At 32.3% G+C, this 21206-nt stretch overlaps 1 protein-coding gene across 4 annotated transcripts in view; it reads right to left on the reverse strand.

Moving 5' to 3' along the window:
• MKLN1 (muskelin 1) overlaps positions 1-21206 on the reverse strand; it is a 320256-nt gene that overhangs the window by 78174 nt on the left and 220876 nt on the right. For all 4 annotated transcript variants that reach the window (XM_064487354.1, XM_010975669.3, XM_031455374.2 and 1 more), the window contains 2 exons: positions 13628-13705; positions 8904-8969 (listed from right to left, as the gene is read on the reverse strand). In XM_064487354.1, the coding sequence (XP_064343424.1) occupies positions 8904-8969; positions 13628-13705 (144 nt within the window). The remainder of the gene's footprint in view (positions 1-8903; positions 8970-13627; positions 13706-21206) is intronic.

The raw sequence follows: 21206 nt of genomic DNA on the forward strand, positions 1-21206 counted from the left end.
TTGGGTGATGAATAAACACACTGTTTATTTTAAAAGAACAAAAAAGGTGGTGGAGTGGAGATAAGTTACAAAAATAGGTAGTGGCCAAATCACGGAGGGGGTTAAATGACAACAGAAAGGCTCTGACTTGACTTCACGGACAGTGTAGCAGCAAAAGATCTTACCTAGAGATGTGAAATGGTTAGATCTGAACTTGCAGCGTATAGGACTGACTAAAAAGGAGGAGCCAGAGAAAGAGAGGCACTGGAAGTAAAATAACCAATATCATAGTCTATGTTCAAGATGTCAAACCAATTTCATTCTAAGAGATTAAAGAAACAAATGATTGAGTCAATCAATCAGTCATTACTTAGGTCATGAAATTCAACCATATTCTTTGGTACAGGTCTTTTTTTGGTATCAATACTAAATAAACCCTACAACTACTTACTACCAGCAGTACTAATTTATACCTCTTATACACTTAAAAATGTAGAAATGTTAACATACCAGTGTCTTCATACCATTTTGCACAAAGCAGCAGTCTTTTTATTTTATGAGCTTGATTGCAGTATCTATCCTACTCTGATTCTTAAGGGAAAATCAGACTGTTCTGATTGTATAATCCTCCACAAGATGGCACACACATTTTTCCACATAGAAATAGTACAGAATGCATATACTATGTACTGACATGGCATGGGTCCAACCTCAGGTAAAATACATGTGTCAAAAAGAAGAGGCAGAAGAAGGGCTGTAAGTCTTGTAAAAGAGGTTAGCTTAATTCCTAGATTAATATAGACACCAAGGGAAAAACATGAAATTTAAAAAAAAAACTTTTAAGAAACACAAACTTACATTCAGGATAAAAATGAAACTCTGTCACGATATTTAGTCTAGTCCTTCTGAAAGTGCAGTTAATAAGACCTTAGACTGACATGAGAAATTCTGAAGAGAGGGATAAATTAGAAGGGGAAAGATATTTTATGTGCTCTTTAACCTTACCTTCTTTAGCCATTTCCTTGAACTCTCATGACCCAGCAGATTATCAAATGGATTCATCTGTCTCTCTTTTTAAAAAGAGTTATATTCTTTTTAAAGCTCTACTTACAAAATTATCTAGAGACTGATCTTCTGGGTCAGTTCAACATATGGTTGTGCTTTCCCTGTTGTATATTCTGTGAGTATACTTTGTATTAGGGCTATATTTTAGAATTCTTTTCTGATAATTGTATGAAAGAAGAAGATTCATGTCATATGTAGCTGAAAAAATACAGTCATATGAATATATTTGTATTTAAAAACCAAAACCCATGTTTACCTTTCTTCAAAAGCTTATTTAAATAGTATCAAGGAAAACCATTAGGTACCATTAAAAAAATGAAAGCACTTACATATAATTGGTACAGAACAGTCAAAGGCTCAGATTTCCATAGAAGGGCTCTTTCAAGTTACAAGCAACTTCTTTTAGAGATACCAAATAATGGGATTTTGCCTGAGTCCTACCACCTATTCTGATTGAGAGAGCGGAAAAGGCTGGTACTGTAGGTTCTCAAAATTCACTGAGAGTTGCACAACTAAGAATTCTCTGATACAAAGGATATTTAAATTTTCACCTGGATAGACTTCCACCATGAAGCAAAATAGAAATGCCTTTTCTCTCTTTCTATTTGCCTCATTTTACCCAGAGTTGAAACCCAATTCAGAGTTGAAGAATCTAAGTGGAGAGGTGCCAGGTATAGGAACTATAATCAGTAAAACTGACATATTATCTAAGTAAGACAAAATTCTACATTCCTTCTCTACCATGGTATGAATGATAGAATCCACTTAAGATAGAAGAAAACTTTGAAAATCAAATAGTAAAATGTACGCCATCATGTACTTTTTAAAATGGTCATTCTATCCTTAGAGCTGTAGCAAAGTGAAAAAAAAAAACCTACAGACTGAAAAAGGAAAAGAAAATTTAGGGACTATTACATTTTTAATATTTAAGAAAACAAGATACATGAAATACTGGGAAACAATAATAGCTGTGAAATACAATACAGAAGCTGAAATGAACTCTATGAAGCTTTAGTCTAGTGAAGATGTTCTCAACTCCTTGAGGATCTGAATTTACGGATTCTATTCCAAAAAAATGTACATACAAACAAAATTTTGTATATAACTTTCACAGGTTAAGAGCCTTTGCTCAGGAAACCTTCAAAACGCATATTTAAAATAATGACTGGGCTTCTCTAAACCATATTTCACAACTTAACGCATCAACTTTATAAAGATGGAACTTCTAGGTTCTTTAAATTCTACTTGGGGAAAGTCACTCTACTACTAAACCTACCTAATCCTTATTGATAAAATTCTTAAAACGAATTAAAGTATTTTTTCTAAAAATTTAAGGTGTCCCTTCCTGTCCAAAACATCAATAAGGACAATATATATAAAAGATGAAACAAATATACCAAAATAATATTGGTTAGTTAGAATGAGGAATTGTGGGTGAGATTTCTTTTCCCCTCAACGCTGCTCTTCAACTTGTTTTAAACAGTTTTTCAAAAATTTTAAATTGTTTTAAAATATCTCCACCATGAGATTCTGTCGAAAACATAAACAAACAAAAACCAAAGATCTCTAGACTTATATAAAATTCTCTCAGTGGAACTAATCAGTATATATTTGTACATTAATATGCTGCATATAAAATATCTATTATATAAATAATATATACTGTACATATAAAAAACATAATTTCATTTAATTCTTAGAACAACTTAATGTATTATTCCTATTTTTATCATTATTATAACTCATTCAAGATCAAACAAAAAGTCAGTGGTAAAGTCACATCCAGGTATGTCTAACACACACACACACACAAACACAATTCCTTCCCACAAACTCAACTTCCAACCACTATATTTGATTGCTATATCAATAAGACTGGACTGGCAAGTTAACCTGATGGTAGCAGTTATAAGAAGGCATGATGAAATAAATACTTAAAGTATATGAAACCACCTTGGTAAATTATGCTATTAATAGTTTTACAATAGAAATAGAAGAATGTCTAGAGAAAAAATTCCAAAGATATCTAAGATTTTGCTCTTATACCCAAATTAAATTCAGAAAGCACTGTTACCCCCAAAATGCAAAGTCTATATTACATTTAATTTGCCTATGTAGATTCCAAGGTAATAATAACTACAGCTTTAAGGAAGTATAGTCTATACACTAGAAATGAACAAGCAGAATCACTAGAAAATTTAAATATATTAGAATATAACCAGTAATATTAATGCACCTCAGAAAAATACTGGCATTTTACAACAAATGACATCATGACTTGATCCATTCATCAAGGTTAAAGCAATATCAGAGTGCAGTTTCCAAGTAAATATTTTTCTTTCCACTTGAAGGAAAATGGATTTTAAAATTTTGACTCAATTTAACAATTATTTAGTACACACCTATTCCATACCAGGCTCTGGGACAATAAAAATAAATAACGCAAGATCCTCGTCTTTCCCCACCTCAATAAGACCATTGGGAATGGGAGGCAGAGAGGAGAAAGCTGAATAGAGAGGAATGGGATCCATAAAACCTACACAAGCAACTCTAAAACAACATGGAAATCATTGTAGTAAAAATAATAGTATAACACAGCGCTATGTAAATAGAGAGGAAAATGATTATTCTCCCTGGACCTGTCCTCTGAACCCTAAACTAATATATCTAATTTCTTACTTCCCATATCTACTTGGATGTCTAATTGGCATCTCAAACTTAACTGTCTAAAATCCAGTTGCTGAATAATCCACCATATTTAATCCTCTTGTTTTTATCCATCTTAGGGAATGGCTATACAAGTTTTCCAGCTAATCAGGTCAAAAGCTTGAGTCATCCTTTATTCCTTTCTCTAACACCTCATATCTAATCTAACAATAAATTCCATCAGCTTTATGTGACATCTTCAGAACACACCCAAAATCTGACCAATTTTCAATACTATGATTACCACCCTAGTAAAAGCCAATGCTCTATCACACTTCTCTAGTGAGCAACTGCTTCCTAAAAGGTCTCTCCACTTCTGCCCTTCATTCAATTTGTTTTGTTAAAATGCAATGTCAGTTCATAGCATTTCTCAGAATCTAGCAATATCCTCGATTATCTCACTCTGAAAAAAGGCCGAAAAGACTCAACACAATGGCTCCTCACACTTCTGACTTTATCGTCTACTACTCTCTCACCCACCTCAGATCTAGCAACAAATAGTCTGGGAAAAAACAAGAGTAGAAGAAAGGTAGGCAACAATTTACTTTATTACTTCAACAACAAATACCACTTACATAGAGCAAGTAATTTCATCTGAAATTTTATATGAATACCAGCAGTATTTACTAATCATGGAAAGTCAAAACTTAATAGAGAGATTTAACCAAAAAAAAAAAATATATATATATATAGGTAATGAATCTTCCCAGTAAACTCCACAAAGGCAGACAGACAAGAATATTACACACCTTTTCAAGAATATCATGGGCCTCCTTAAAGCCTATTCATAAAGCCTCATTCAAGAAAACAAGGAAATACCAAAAGGATAGAGCACAGTGACAGAAAGAAAAGTAGATAGCAATGGTTAGCTGAAACAAAAGATTGGAAATGCCAGAGTACGAAAGTTATTTCATTTTTGAATGGTGTTTTAAAAAATTCTCTTGTTTTCTGTTGATATTGTAGATTCCTGGATTACCTATCCTTATAACCAGACACCTGTTTAAACTTAACCTAAACCACAGTTCGTGAGTCTTATGAAAGTTCAAAGCTTTTTCTGACTTGGTTAAGTTCTAGGGCATCCTTCCTTGTATTTCTCTCTGCTTCCAGACACCTGAATCCTCAGAAGCTGCACTTCTACTCCACCTCAATCTGGATCCCAAATCTAATTATATCACCTGTGTGCGTGCGTGTGTGTGTGTGTGTGCGTGTGTCTGTGTGTAAAGGAAGAATTCCGTAACAATAGGTTTTACACATCATCCATATTACTCATACAAAGGATCATCTGAATCTGCTTAAACCCTTTCAACTTTAATATTTTATGCAGTTACTACTGTTCCTACATTTTTAAGTGGTAATGACAACATACTGACAAAGCTCATTTGAGTTACAGACAACTTTATATTAACTGACTATCATGATTATTTAGTTTTATCAGACTTAAATTTTTGGTTCCTTTTAAAGGCTGAAAATCTAGTTTTATAATCACCCATGGGCCTAAATAAAGTTTGACCATCCAGCATTCAGAAAGTTTAGGGGTGGGGGGAAACACTGAAACATACAAAATGGCTCTAAATTAAAAATCCCTCTACTGATGAATAAGTCCCTAAATTTCCTATAGTAGAAATATTTGCTTAAAAATATATTCACAAAGTACTTCTATTACTTTTTATAAACTAGTGCTCATACATTATCAAAAAAAAAAAAAAACAGAATATACATTCTTTTCAAGTGCACATGGAACATTCTCTGGGACAGACCACATACTAGGACACAAAAACAAGCCTCAACAAATTTAAGAGGATAAAAATTATTTCAGGCAGCTTTTCTGACCACAATGGCATGAAATTAGAAATTAACCATGGAAAGAGGGATGAGAAAAAAACTAAACAACATGGAGACTAAACAACATGCTACGAAAAACCCAATGGGTCAATAATGAAATCAAAGAGGAAAGAATATACCACAGAAAAATCTCTTCAGCAAGTGGTGTTGGGAAAGCTGGACAGCTGCATATAAATCAATGAAGTCAGCATACTACCTCACATCATACACAAAAATAAACTCAAAATGGCCTCAAGACTTAAATATAATACAGGACACCATAAAACTCCTAGAAGGGAACATAAGCAAAACATTCTCTGACACAAATCACAGCAATGTTTTCCTAGGTCAGTCTCCCAAAGCAATAGAAACAAAAGCAAAACTAAACAAATGGGACCTAACCAAACTTACAAGCTTTTGAACAGGAAAGAGAATCACAAACAAAATGAAAAGACAGCCTACAGAATGGGAGAAAATATTTGCAGATGATGCAACTAACAAGGGATTAATTTCCAAAATATATGAACAACTCATACAACTCAGTAACAGAAAAATAAACAACTCATTCAAATAATGGACAGAAGACCCAAACAGACATTTCTCCAAAGAAGACATCCAGGTGACCAACAGGCACTTGAAAAAAGGCTCAACATCACTAATTATCAGAGAAATGCAAATAAAAAAAACTACAATGAGGTAACACCACATATTAGTCAGAATGGCCATCATTAAAAAAATCTACAAATAATAAATGCTGGAGAGGGTGTGGAGAAAAGGGAACCCTACACTGTTGGTGGGAATGTATTTGGTGCAGCCACTATGGAAAACAGCATGGAGATTTCTTTAAGAAACAGAAATAGAGTTACCATGTGATCTAGCAATCCCACTCCTCGGCATATATTCAGAGAAATCTAATTCAAAAAGATACATGCACCCCAGTGCACACAGCAGCACTATTTACAACAGCCAAGACAGAAGCAACCTAAATGTCCACTGACAGATGAACGAAGATGATGTGGGGTGTGTGTGTGTACATATATATAAATATAGACATATAGATATAGATAGATCAGAGTACTACTCAGCCATAAAAAAGAATGAAATAATTCCACCTACAGCAATATGGATGGACCCAGAGATTATCATACTAAGTAAAGTAAATCAGACAGAAAAAGCAAATATCATATGATATCACTTATATGTACAATCTAAAGTGATACAAATGAATTTATATACAAAATAGAAACAGACTCACAGACATAGGAAACAAACCTATGGTTACCAAAGGGGAAACTTCAGGGAGGGATAAACTAGGACTTCGGGATTAGCAGATACAAACTACTATATATAAAATAAACCATGCTGTATACCAGAAACCAACACAACGTTGTAAATGAACTATACTTCAATAAAACACACACACACAGACACATGCATAAAGATATTACAGAATAATATTTGGCCCTTTATCACTATATGCTGTAAATATTTTACTTCAAAGATCTCTAACCTGAAAAGCTAGATTTTAATCCTCAATAACTCTTTTCATACTAAGTTCTGTCAGGACATTTGCCTATCATTTGAATCTTTTTATTTTCCATTTTCAAATATCATGGATTACAAAAAAAGAGAAAAATTATTTTCTCTTTTCTTACACATGTACATTACCTTTCTTATATGGTCTATGTCCCATAATAAGCAACACAGTAAGCACTATAAAAATTCCTTCTGCTCCCTGATAAGGTGAACTTTAAATGTAAAAGATAGGACATTATTTTCACATTTAAGGAAAATAGCATTTTGCCTAGAAAATTAAAGTAGTTTTTCAAACACTCTTCTTTGGTATTTTATTAGTAAATTAAAAAAAAAGAATTCAGTAAGATTTTCATTATGACTGAAAAGAAAATGAATGGCATTACTAATTCCACTGTATGTTCAAAAGAGGAAAAAAGCTACTACAATCTAAACACAAATTTTCATCTTTTTTCATACAGTATTTAACTTTTTTGGATTAAAAAAATCAATTTGCATATTTATCTGGTTCTTTAAGAAATAAGCATATGTGTATTTATTAAACCCTCAAGTAGAAAAAGATGCTTAAGACTACAACTGAGTCAAGCCTATTTCTGTGGGAAGGAAGGGGTTTGGGAGGAGGGGCTAAGATTAGGAAATCAAATTTCTCTGCCTTGAAATGAACCTTTTCCAAAGAGACTAATAATACTTCTAAACAAGCTCAAAGGTTATTATACAAACTTAGCAGTTAATTTTAAATAAAATAATACAATTTCTCTCGTTACTTATAAAATATTTGTGAAAATACATTAATGGCTAGAAGATTATTACCTACATTGCAATAATTTTTATTAATTCTTTTATAATATGAGTCAAAAAACTATTCCTGAAACACTATTATAAACACAGTAATAGAATGAAGTTTTTATTATACTTCGAAAAAGTAAAATAATATTTGGATGGATACTGGCATTCTATGTGATAAAGTTTTCTAAAACCAAGCAATAAAATTATACTAAATTCTTGGTATTATCTGCTTTTCAAGATGGTAATTTGAAACCTATTATAATTTTATTATTACCCTCTAAATATAATGGTATTTAAGCTATTCTACAGTGTAGGAACCAAGGAAAATCTTTGGTATCAAGTTACAGAATAAAATTAAGAGGGCAGCAAAGGAAGACTAAAACAAATTATTTATAGGCTTGTGAATAGAATTAAGCAATTAATGGATCTACCAACACTTAGGCTACCTAATTTGAGAGTCTCTCCTTCTAAAAATACACCTTAATTCTCCTTTATTGCAACAATTCCCATATTACAACATTAAAATACAAATGCACTAAAATTCAGAAATACTGCACAAACACACATAAAACTACACACATACACAGCTATAAAGGGCTGCACATCACATTTCCTTTAGGTTATCTAATTTCGTTTGTGTAGCAGCCTCCCCTCCTCACGTGTCATGGCATAGTTTAAGTTATACCTGTGGCAGATGCCCATTTTTTTTTTGCTACTTGGTTATGGTTAGCAACATTTAACCTTCCTATGAATGGAAAGAAGTATATTTATGATTACCTGATATCTAAAGGTGTATAATTTTTCTTTAAATCACTTTTTGTTTTGTTTTGTTTTGTTTTGTTTTTGGAGGGGGAGGCAATTAGGTTTATTTATTTATTTTTAACGGAGGTACTGGGGATTGAACTCAGGACCTCGTGCATGCTAAGCACGCACTCTACCACTGAGCCATACCCTCCCCTTTAAAGATGTATAATTTTTTAAATAATTTGCTTTCTATTGCAAGTATTCCTCACCTGTTTGAACATCAATAACCATTTGATGGCCTCCTCTCATTCCTGGTCGGTTATCTTCTCCATCACCTGAAGTAGAAACAATATTTTCTTTTTAAGGTAAAGCACAGAACAACTGCAAATCCAGAGTAATTTCATTCATAAGTCTGTAATGAGTAGTGAAAATAACACACTTATTTTTTCAATACTAAGAATAAGAGGACTCATAAAAGTAAAAATATGACTTATAACTAAGTTTACAGCAATCATCTTATTCTTTTTTCTAATTGCAACTGGAAGCTATTTTCAATTTCTTTAGGACCAATGCCATAAACTAGCAAAGACACAGGATATTTCAAAAAACATAAGATAAAAATCTCCACTAGGAGTGACAAAGTGAATATGGAAAATAAAAACAGAATTAGATCTCAGGTCTGTAATTCCAGGGATGGTTTATTAGTATAAAATGAGCAGTTTTAAAGTTCATAAAACTAGCTACTGAAAACTAAGATGCTATCAATTTTATATTAATGATAATTTCCTTACTGTATTAATTTTGTGACAATATTTCACAAATCAGTTCCCACATAATTTGCCAACTATTTTATTTGAGTACTGACTGACAAAATGTAAGATTCGCTTCTCTTTGATTCTTATTTACATCTTAAAGTTTAATAGAAAGAAGGTTTAAGTATAATCAGTGAAAAATTTAAACTTCTGTACAAGAAAACAACTGTTCAACTTGTATCTAAACTAACTTTGTATCAAATCTTTCATAAATGAAGATATAACTTCATTTCAATGGTTCAACAGGTTACAGGATTTTTTTTTTTTTTGAGTTGAGAATTTATTGAGTGCTTACTACGTCAGACACTGGACAAAGCTCTCTTTTTTTTTTTTTTAAGATAGAATCTCTCTTTAATTCAGAATTAAAATAGATGCGTGCCTGGTATTATCAATAAATTTATCTAAGTGTTGCACATATTACCTTGACTTTTAACTTTTTTTAAAATTCCATCTGCTACTTTATTTTTTTTTACATTTTTTATTGAGTTATAGTCATTTTACAATGTTGTGTCAAATTCCAGTATAGAGCAATTTTTCAGTTATACATGAACATACATATATTCATTGTAACATTTTTTTTCACTGTGAGCTACCACAAGATCTTGTATATATTTCCCTGTGCTATACAGTATAATCTTGTTTATCTAGTCCACATTTTGAAATCCCAGTCTGTCCCTTCCCACCCCCCGCCCCCTTGGCAACCACAAGTTTGTATTCTATGCCTATGAGTGTTTCTGTTTTGTATTTATTTATTTATTTTTTTTTAGATTCCACATATGAGTGATCTCATATGGTATTTTTCTTTCTCTTTCTGGCTTACTTCACTTAGAATGACATTCTCCAGAACACCCATGTTGCTGCAAATGGCATTATGTTGTCGGTCTTTATGGCTGAATAGTATTCCATTGTATAAATATACCACATCTTCTTTATCCAGTCATCTGTTGTTGGACATTTAGGCTGTTTCCATGTCTTGGCTATTGTAAATAGTGCTGCTATGAACACTGGGGTGCAGGTGTCTTTCTGAAGTAGGGTTCCTTCTGGATATATGCCCAGGAGCGGGATTCCTGGGTCATATGGTAAGTCTATTTCTAGTCTTTTGAGGAATCTCCATCCTGTTTTCCACAGTGGCTGCACCAAACTGCATTCCCACCAGCAGTGTAGGAGGGTTCCCTTTTCTCCACAGCCTCTTCAGCATTTGTCATTTGTGGACTTTTGAATGATGGCCATTCTGACTGGTGTGAGGTGATACCTCATTGTAGTTCTGATTTGCATTTCTATGATAATTAGTGATATTGAGCATTTTTTCATGTGCCTATTGATCATTTGTATTTCTTCATTGGAAATTGCTTGTTTAGGTCTTCTGCCCATTTTTGGATTGGGTTGTTTGTTTTTTTCTTATTAAGTCGTATGAGCTGCTTATATATTCTGGAGATCAAGACTTTGTAGGTTTCATTTGCAAAAATTTTCTCCCATTCCGTAGGTTGTCATTTTGTTTTACTTATGGTTTCCTTTGCTGGTTTATATAAAGTAAGTCATTAAATCCTGTAACCTGTTAAAAACTCTCACCAAAGTGGGTATAGAGGGAACATATCTTTTGTTTATTCTTGCTTTTATTTCTATTGCTTGGGCAGACTGCCCTAGGAGAATATTTTTGAGATGTATATCAGATAATGTTTTGCCTATGTTTTCTTCTAGGAGGTTTACTGTTATCTTGTCTTATGTTTAAGTCTTTGATCCATTTTGAGTTTATCTTTGTGTATGGTGTAAGGGCGTGTTCTAGCTTCACTGATTTACATGCTGCTGTCCAGTTTTCCCAACACCATTTGCTGAAGAGATTGTCCTTATTCCATTGTATATTCTCACCTCCTTTGTCGAAGATTAGTTGACCAAAAGTTTGTGGGTTCATTTCTGGGCTCTCTGTTCTGTTCCATTGGCCCATATGTCTGTTTTTGATTCTGTAGCTCTACAGTATTGTCTGAAGTCTGGGAGAGTTATTCCTCCAGCCTCTTTTTCTTCAGTAATGTTTTGGCAATTCTAGGTCTTTTGTGTTTCCATATAAATTTTATTATAATTTGTTCTAGTTCTGTGAAACATGTCCTGGGTAATTTGATAGGGACTGCATTAAATCTAGATTGCCTTGGGCAGTATGCCATTTTAACAATATTGATTCTTCTAATCCAGGAGCATGGGATATCTTTCCATTTTTTAAAGTCTTCTTTAATTTCCTTAATCAGTGTTTTATAGTTTTCCGTGTATAAGTCTTTCACCTCCTTGGTTAGATTTATTCCTAGGTATTTTATTACTTTGGGTGCTATTTTAAAGGGGATTGTTTCTTTACTTTCTTTTTCTGTTGATTCATCATTAGTGTAAAGAAATGAAACTAATTTTTGAACGTTAATCTTGTAACCTGCTACCTTGCTGAATTCTTCAATCAGCTCTAGTAGCTTTTGTGTGGACCTTTTAGGGTTTTCTATATATAGTATCATGTCATCTGCATATAGTGACACTTTTACCTCTTCTTTTCCAATTTGGATCCCTTTTATTTCTCTCTCTTGCCTGACTGCTGTGGCTAGGACTTCCAAGACTATGTTGAATAGGAGTGGTGATAGTGGGCAGCCTTGTCTTGTTCCAGATTTTAGTGGGAAGCTTTTGAGTTTTTCACCGTTGAGTACTGTGCTGGTTGTAGGTTTGTCATATATAGCTTTTATTATGTTGAGATATGTTCCCTCTATACCCACTTTGGTGAGAGTTTTTAACAGGTTACAGGATTTAATGACTTCCTTGATATAAACCAGAAAACTTGAGGCTGTCTTTTTAAAAAATCTCCCATTAATTGAAATATATTACTTTAGCCACTAAGTTTTCCTGTATCAGTTTTCTCCTATATAAAATAGGGAACATCCAACTTTTTACTATTTCACATGGGTATTAGGAAAAAGACTGAAAAGTCAGTTTTTATATATAGTAAATAAGATGCAAAACTAAAGCTTTATTCAAGTGTTAATCTTTCAGAAGTTTCCTGCAAATTCTTTCTCCTATTTATTAGTTAGGTTTAGATTTTGCAGCTCATAATTGGTGAAGTTTCACCCTTTTCTTCCTTCTTCCCCTCAATCAATAAAGTCAGTACTGCCACTTCCAAGGACATACTAAGAAAACACTAAAATAAATTTATTGTCAATATGTTTGCATTTTATATTTTAATCTATTAGGTTTCAAATATAGAACTACAGTCTGTTTGCTACAACATACACTTCTTTGAAGAAAATTACATCATGTGACTGATAAAATAGGAAAATGATCCTTATGTAACTCAGAGATTATGGAGGTTTCTAAGTAATTTTCTCCAGTATATTAATGTTTAAAACTATCAAAAGCAAGCTGTCTCACAATTAAAGAGAAGGCCTTAGCAATATATGAAGACCATAGGAAACAAGCTGAACATTCATAAAACTGCCTTCCTTTAGTACAAGTAGTTGCATTAAAGAATTGCTAACTTTCCACCATGTTAACCATCTTGTCAACAAAGCAGTGAGTGCAGATGAAGAAGTGACAGAAACTTCTCCTATATGAAAAAGTGGATTAATGAGGAATTTTACATCCCTGAATCAGATTTTAAGTTCTGATAAAAATAGTCTTTATTAGAAGCAAATGTCCTCTAAGTCTATAGCTCAAAGAAAGAAGCATGAACCCTAGGGTTTAAGGCTCCAAAATCATTGTGATGCTCAATATAAATGCCTATAAAGATTTAACTGTACTAGTATTTATTTTTACTAGTATCTAGTTATAAAGTTCCACAGATTTAGAATGGTATGTCCCATTTCTACTTTTCTACTAAGCCTTATTAGCTTTAGTAAGCAATTTTGCAGAACTTAAGGTTTTTCAGGGACACATGTTTGGCATTACAAAAGCCTATAATTTTACAGTGTCTCTATATAAGCAGTTTATGATGGTATTCTGTGCAACAACTGCCCAGCCTTCTGATATAGCTATAAAGCAAAAAGGTTTAAAAGGAAGATTTAATATAATAAATTAACTCTGCCATCTAGTTGAGGAACCTATTCTCTGTTTTACACACCTGCTATTCATTAATAGAGTACTGTGAAACTTGAGCTACCTTGGAAAAAATGAAACTGGGACAATAAGGCAAAAGCACCCACAACCTAGAAAGTAGGACTCACCTTTGGTGCTTTTGGGAATGATTTGACTCCATCGTGGCTTATATTCCTGTTGACTGATATACTGATTGAACAAGCCATCTGCAAATATCAAAGAATGAGAAAGAATTATACCTTAACAGCTTACACTTTTAATATAGCAAAAAAGACCAAAATGTAGCAGCCTACATTAAAGATACTAGTATGTCACTAATATAATAGCACATTATCATAAAATACAGCATCACTTCAGCTTTCAAGCTGCCTCAAATATAAATAGCAAAGTACTAGCTGACACCATCATGTAGACAAATTGCTTGAGTGGCAGCTCATACTAAATCTACTAAGTTTTCCCCATTTTTGTCACTACTACATAAGAAAGCTAGAGAAGGATATCAGAGCTCCAACAACTTTGGTCTAGGCCTTTGTATCTTCAGGAAAAAGCAAAACTAATCCTTAAAAGTGAAAAATGCCATTTTTACAGTGTGAGTACAGAGATAAAAACTGGACAGAGATAAAAATACCAGTAATAGTTATATATTTACTGAATACTGAATGTTAGAATCTGTACTCTCTTATCTATCTGATTTAATTCTATAAATAACTTTATTAGGCATTATCACCTTCATTTTATAGATGTGGAAATGCCTATTTAGAGAAATTAATACATTTAACTCAAATCCCACAGCTCATAAGTGGTGGGGCTGGGACTCATCTCACTATGCTTTACTTATGCCTGAATCTGTTTCATCAATAAATTCATTATCTTCCTCTTAAGAGGAGTTGTTACACTACAGTAACTAGTTGTTACACTAGGAACTATGATGGTTATGGAGACTGAACTCCACACATAAATACATTCTACACTGAATTATTAAACCCTAATCCTGTGCCCCTCAACAAAGATTAGTTTAAGAATGGTAGGGAACCCAATTCTGGCTAATGAAACATGAGGATCTTCTGGGGGGACTTCAAGGAAATGTTTCCTTACTTTTAAATGGACGTACAGAGAAGAAAAATCTACTTATTCCTTTGGAAATTTTATTATTTGTATGTAATGTACACAACGGCTACAAGCCCTTTTGTAGAGGTATGAGAATAAAGTCAACTCTGTGATGATCAAAGGGCAGAGAGAGATACAGAAACTGGATCACTGAATTAACTAGCAATGAAATCTATCTTACCGCTGGACTTCTTGTTAAATGATATAATAAAATTTCCTTACTTTTCAAACTAGGGTTTTCCCTTACATGAGCCCAGAGTATAATTTAGAGAGTTACTTTTACTGTAAATTCTGTCATTTGACTCTGATTTCAATCTGAACAAAGGATTCCCTTTTGCTTCATTTAGTCACTGAAAGCAAATACTTTTCCAAAGAATTTATAAGTAAAACTGTATATTCTTTGTGACTTGTATTCTTGCCAGAGATTGTAATTTACAGAAACTTCTCTAATCTCTTTCTTTTCTGGGTAATTCGGAAGCTCAACTGTAACCATTTTCAAGTCTTTTCAGATAGCTTTAACTGAAAACCTCCATCCCATAAACTCATCTAGTTTCTTTTTTTAATTTGCCTGTGGGACTTTTAAAAATTATTGCAAAAAGAAAGTTCTAATATTCTTCTCTCCTTCTTAAATTAGCACTCATCAATTAGCATTTATATTTTAATTGTTAAATTAAGGGGAACAAGTATATTCACAACTTATTTTAGCGAGAGTGTTTCTATCAAATAATCTACTTTCCCATGGGCTTTTCTGACAATTCTTGCCCCATCCAGCCTTCTCTGGCCAATGTTCTTTTCTCATTACAAGAGATGGAATCCTTTTTTTTCCCCAGATAAAATATTGTGGGGCTCCTATTAGTAGAAATGATAAGATGATAGTAAAACTATTAATTGTAAATTTAGAATTATACAGAAATAAAACACAGAATTTAAATTTTATTACACTTGAGAAAGGCACATAAAACTTAATCTTTTTTTTAAAACCTTAAACAGAAAAGATTAAATTATTTAATATATACTGATTTTAAAACATTAATTATACATAATGGTTAACTGAAGAGGAGAGAGAAAGAAAACATAAAAGATGGGAATACACTGAGATGAGTAGAAAACTGAGGAAGACAGGCAAACTGCAGACATGAAAAATACAAAGCAAAAATAGAGAAAATTAGGCAAGTAATACATCTCACATTTTTAAAGAGTAAACAATTGCCACATTACTTAAGTCCCCTATACTAATTAGTCACACAAGTTTTTTGATAAGTCAAGTAAGTTCCTTGTCTGTCAAACTGGTGTTTAAGAGTTGGAAAGGGCCTGAGGTTCCTTCTAAATTTTGGCATACTAGGATCCCACCATTGTTAGAACCAATATATTTACTTAAACTGTGTGTGTCTGGCTGATTCTACCCTATTCATTTAGAAAAGTCTCCATCTCCTCTTTCCCCTTAAGTCTTCTGTGACTATTCTCAAAGAGGAATTACAATACACTGGAGGAAATTCTTTTAAGAGCTCCTAAGGTAGTCATCACAGGAACAATTAAAATCAGATGAAGAAGCCCCTCCTGGTATTAAAGCCATTCTAAACACTGGCGGTAAAATTAAATTCTGTAATTACTTCTTCAATCAATCTGATCCCCACTCTTAACTAACCTGAAAAGCTTACAAATACTCTACCCATCAAGATTTTTACAGTTTCTCTTCTATCAAACACAACTGTCCTATGAAAATACTGTCAGGAATTTTCTTTAAAAAAAAAAAGCAAAACTCTTAAACATTATATAATTTTTGTAAAATCATTTTGTAAATACACACACAGACACACAGAGGGAAAAAATACAACACTGACTATATTAAAAAGTTAAAAGCGATTTTCCTTGGATGGCAGGATTAGGATAATCTTGATTTTTTTCTTTGAACTTATTTGTTTTCCCAATTTTTTTGCACTGAGTGCTACAGTTACCAGAAGAAAAGCCACAAAACAACTAGATACGTGGAACTCTTATCTACCTAAACTTTGGAAGAACTTTGTATCATACTGTTATTACTAATTTAAACTATTTTCATAGACTTTGTTACCCCTGAAATATCTCTTCACAGCTCACTAGACACATTTGCATTTTTATAAGCAGTGCTTTGTACACGGACATTAGCTTGTTTTAACAAGGACAAAGAGAGCTAAATATGCATAAGAGATTTACAATCAAGCACACAGAAGAAATTACTTCCAAAATTTAAAATATTAAGTACTACAAACTTCAAATATTAGAAATTATGATGATTTTACTCTAGATAGATAAAATTAATCCTCTTTTGAAGAGTGATAGTCAACAGCATAACATCAGACAGGCTCAATATATAATAAATGCTTAGAATGGAAAAAATGGCAGGAGGGTGGAGGGACTTTGCTAGCAACATGGTAGACATTTCCTTTGAGTCATCTTTATGTTACTAAGTTTCTCACATCAAAACAAACTGGGGGAGGGTATAGCTCAGTGGTAGAGTACATGCTTAGCATGCAGAATAAGGTCCTGGGTTCAATCCCCAGTACCTCCATTAAAATAAAAAAGTAAATTAAACAAACAAACAAACTGTTCCTAAAACTCCTACTTCCAATAAAGCATATTCCTAACACATAATGGCACCCTGACAAGTCATACTATTTAACAGAGTAGTCAAGCAAACATTAAAAAAAAATTTGAGGAATTTTTTAATCTGCCTCCCTCTGTATCAAATAAATTCCTTTTTCTTCAGTAGTCTAAAGGTCACACAGTTCTCTTTGATATCTCTTACTCTTCCTTGGAGACTATTAGAAAACCTGAAGAGAGGGGTGGCAGGCAGGGTGGGGAGAAAGGAAAGAAAGAAAGAAAACCCAAAGAAAGTAACTCTTTAAAAATCTTACCAAAGAACAAAAGAGTTGACTTTCATTGTGTACCTACTATGTGCAAGACAACATAGAGGCTAACTCATTTACTCCTTAAAATAAATCTATGTAATGGTCATTATTAATTATAGCAAAGATGAGAAAATTAAGGTTCCGAGAAGTTAATAACATGTGCGGACTCTAAATAAAAAGGTATAGGGGAGGGGAGGGTATAGCTCAGTGGTAGAGTTTATGCCTAGCATGCAGGAGGTCCTGGGTTCAGTCCCCAGTACCTCCACTTAAAAAAAAAAAAAAAGTATAAAGTCCAATTCCAAAGTTCAAAATCTTTTCTACTCTTCATAGACTGCACACGAATAAAGACTCACACATATAAATTACTAACACACAAATAATAATTTTTAAATTACAATCTAAAACACTATAGTAACAGACATGGCAAAATTTACCTGTTCAATAACACTTGAAAAAAAGCAAGACTCTGGGAAACAAAACTCATACCAGATCATTCTACTACAATAATGAAGAAATCCACTATGATAAAAGAGGCTAAAACTAAAGCAGTTGAAATATATCATTCATAATTTAAAGGAAAACATGTAATGCCTCTCTTAAATAAAGATCTACTGGCTACTATGGCTAAAGTTTACTTTCTATGTTTCATTTCTTCTCTAGAACACTGGTCTGCCACTACTCCAGATCACTTTCTTACTAGAGCGTTCCTGTCAGTTGGAAGTTGTTCCAGACAAGAAATGGCTCATTCGAGAAGTTAGCTGTTTAGCAAAAACCAAAATAAAACAAAACAGAACACTTGTTTCGGAGAAATCATGGCTTACCATAAGACACAAAAGCTAGAAACATAAATTCTAGTCCTCTCACATCTCTCTTACTACTTATTCAACTCTATTTAATTAACTTCTCAATATGCTTTCATTTATAATATTAAACCATCTAACCACTTCAAACAAAAAAGGACCTAAAGAAAAAACTATGTTGTACTTTGCAGAGAAACATGATAAATTAAAGATTAACCTCTATTATTATACATAGTACTGCCTCTTGCCAGGGAAAGTGGGTATCAATAAATAGCCCAGACCAGATCTGGAACAGGTTACATTTAGTAGCTATTTTCAATGAAATAACAAGTTTAAGAATCTTCTCTCATGCCTTCAAAAAGAAAAGTAATAATATAATGTTTTCTTGGTAAACACTAAGTTATTTCAAATCCATGAGACATGCTAAAAAAACTTAATTTTTTAATAGAACAAGTTAAATTTTTCAAAATCAGTCATAAGCTTGAAATCCTTGAGATGATCAGTAAAAATGCTACAAAATGTTAAAGCTGGGTAAAGGTTTTTCAACATACATTGCTTTCAGTATCTTGTTTTAATGTTAAAGAACTTCCTTAAACAAATCTAAAAACAAATGAAAAGGCAATACCTCTGCATCCCAAATAATTTTGCCATGTTCCTTATATTTCTAATTCTTGAAAGGTCTTGCCTTTTGTTTTGGTATACTTGCAGATATATTCTATATGATTCAGCAAAAAAAACAAAAACCAAAAACAAAAACCAAAACAAAACAAAACAAAAAAACCAGAGGGTTTCTACTGAAACAATGGCATTCTCATCTACAAAAACATGAGTACACCCATTACACTTTGAAAGTTTCAAAAACCAAGATGTAAGGCATTTAAACATGCCTGTGAACTACTTAAAGTTTAAAAAATTACTTCTGTATTTTAAGAAGTCCAACAGTTGCTAATATTTCTATATGTCTGTTTTTGACAAAAATCTAAAACAGGAAATCAGAAGGGTCTGACAAAGTACAACTATCCAAAAGAAATGAAAATATGACTTAAGAGAAAACACACGAAGACTTAGTTGCTAACAAATTTCAAACCATTTAAAGTCCTTAGGTCTAATACCATCTCATTTTCCCCCTATGATTATGACTATAATAAACAAACACATTTCATACAGTCCTAATTAGACACAAGCTGTTATTGTCTCTAATTGTGAATATTTTCTTTAAAAGTATATGATCAAAAAAAAAAAAGGAAACTTAGGAAAGAAACTTTTATCAAAAGAAAAAAATAACGTTCAAACCTCATAAAAGATTTTTAAAAAGCAGATTGCAGTATTGCTGCCCATATCCAAACTTTTATCAACATCATTTCTCACGAAAGAGATTATATTGAAAGAAAAAAATTAAAAATTTATTTATAGGGATAGCATGAAAAAACTTTTGATAATTCAAGAATAATGGCTAGGTAAAACAGTTTAAAAAATTATATACCTGTGGTCTTATTTCTAGACTCATCATAAATAAAATATAAACACAGTGTGTTACTTCCAAATGAATAAATAAAAAAGTGAAAAAATTAAAAAGTAAAGAAAGGTAAGAGACAACAACCAAAAAGAAGAAATAAAGAACAGACATGACAAATAACATTAAGTAAAATGGTAGGTTTAAACCCATATATTTACCAGTAATTCAATCACGTAAATGCTATAAATGTTCAAATCAAAAGAAAGTAGATTTTAAGAAATTCCAGCTAAATTTACAGGAGATATTTCTTTGAAAAAAGGGTGCAGAAAATTTGAAAATAAAAGATGGAAAAAAGATACATTACATAAATACTTATCAAATGAAAGCAGATATATTAATGTAAGACAATCAATTTATGCCTTAAGGCTAAAAAAAATTCCTAGAGATAAAAACATACTTTAAGATAAAAGATTTCATTCAAAATAAAAGAATTTAAATTTTGTATGCATCTAGAAACATTGCTTTAAGATACATAAAGCAAAAACTGACAGAACTATAAGAACAGAGAGACAATTCCATAATCATAGTAGGAAGCATTAACATAAGCATTTTCTTAGTAATTGAGAGAATCAGGCAGAAAATATTTTTGGCAAAGCAGATTTATGTAACGTGATTAACAAACTGGACCAAACAGACATATATAATAAATTGCACCAACAATTAAAGAATTTGTTTTCTGTCCAAGTGCACCTGATATGTTTATAAAAACTGAACAGAGTGGGCCATATGGTCTTACCAAATTTCAAAGAACTGTAATGGTACAAAATATGTGCTCTGACCACTATGTGTTTATGTTAGAAATCAGTAACAAGGAAAAGAGCAAGAAAAATCTTTATGTATTTGGAAATTAAAAATTATATATTTCTATGTAACTATGCCTCACAAAAGAACTGCAGCATTTCATAATAAAGTTACTGAACAAAAACAAAAATACTTCCTAGCACAACTAAAAAATAAGTAGAAACAAATTTATATACTTAAATGCAGTTATGGGAGAATAACAAAGTCTGAAAATTAATAAGCTAAGCATTCATCTCAATAAGTTATAAAAAGCACATTAACCTCAAAGAGATAAAGACAACATTAAACATTAAGTATAAATCAAGGACATAAAGGTTAACATGAAGAATCAAACCAGAAGTTGATTCCCTCAAAAGATCAGTGAACTTGATAAACTTACATGAAAGTGATGGGGGGGGGGAAGAATTAATAAATAACCAATATAAGAAATGAAAAAAGACATCACCAGAAATTCTACAAACATTAAACAGTTAATAAGCAAATATAAGGTATACTTTCATGGCCATAAGTTTGAAATTTTAGATGAAACTGACAAATTACCAGAAAATGATAACTTGTTAAAGCTCAACCAACCAACCAAACAACTCTGAATAGT

This window comes from Camelus dromedarius, chromosome 7, assembly GCF_036321535.1.
Source record: "Camelus dromedarius isolate mCamDro1 chromosome 7, mCamDro1.pat, whole genome shotgun sequence".
NCBI lineage: Eukaryota > Metazoa > Chordata > Mammalia > Artiodactyla > Camelidae > Camelus > Camelus dromedarius.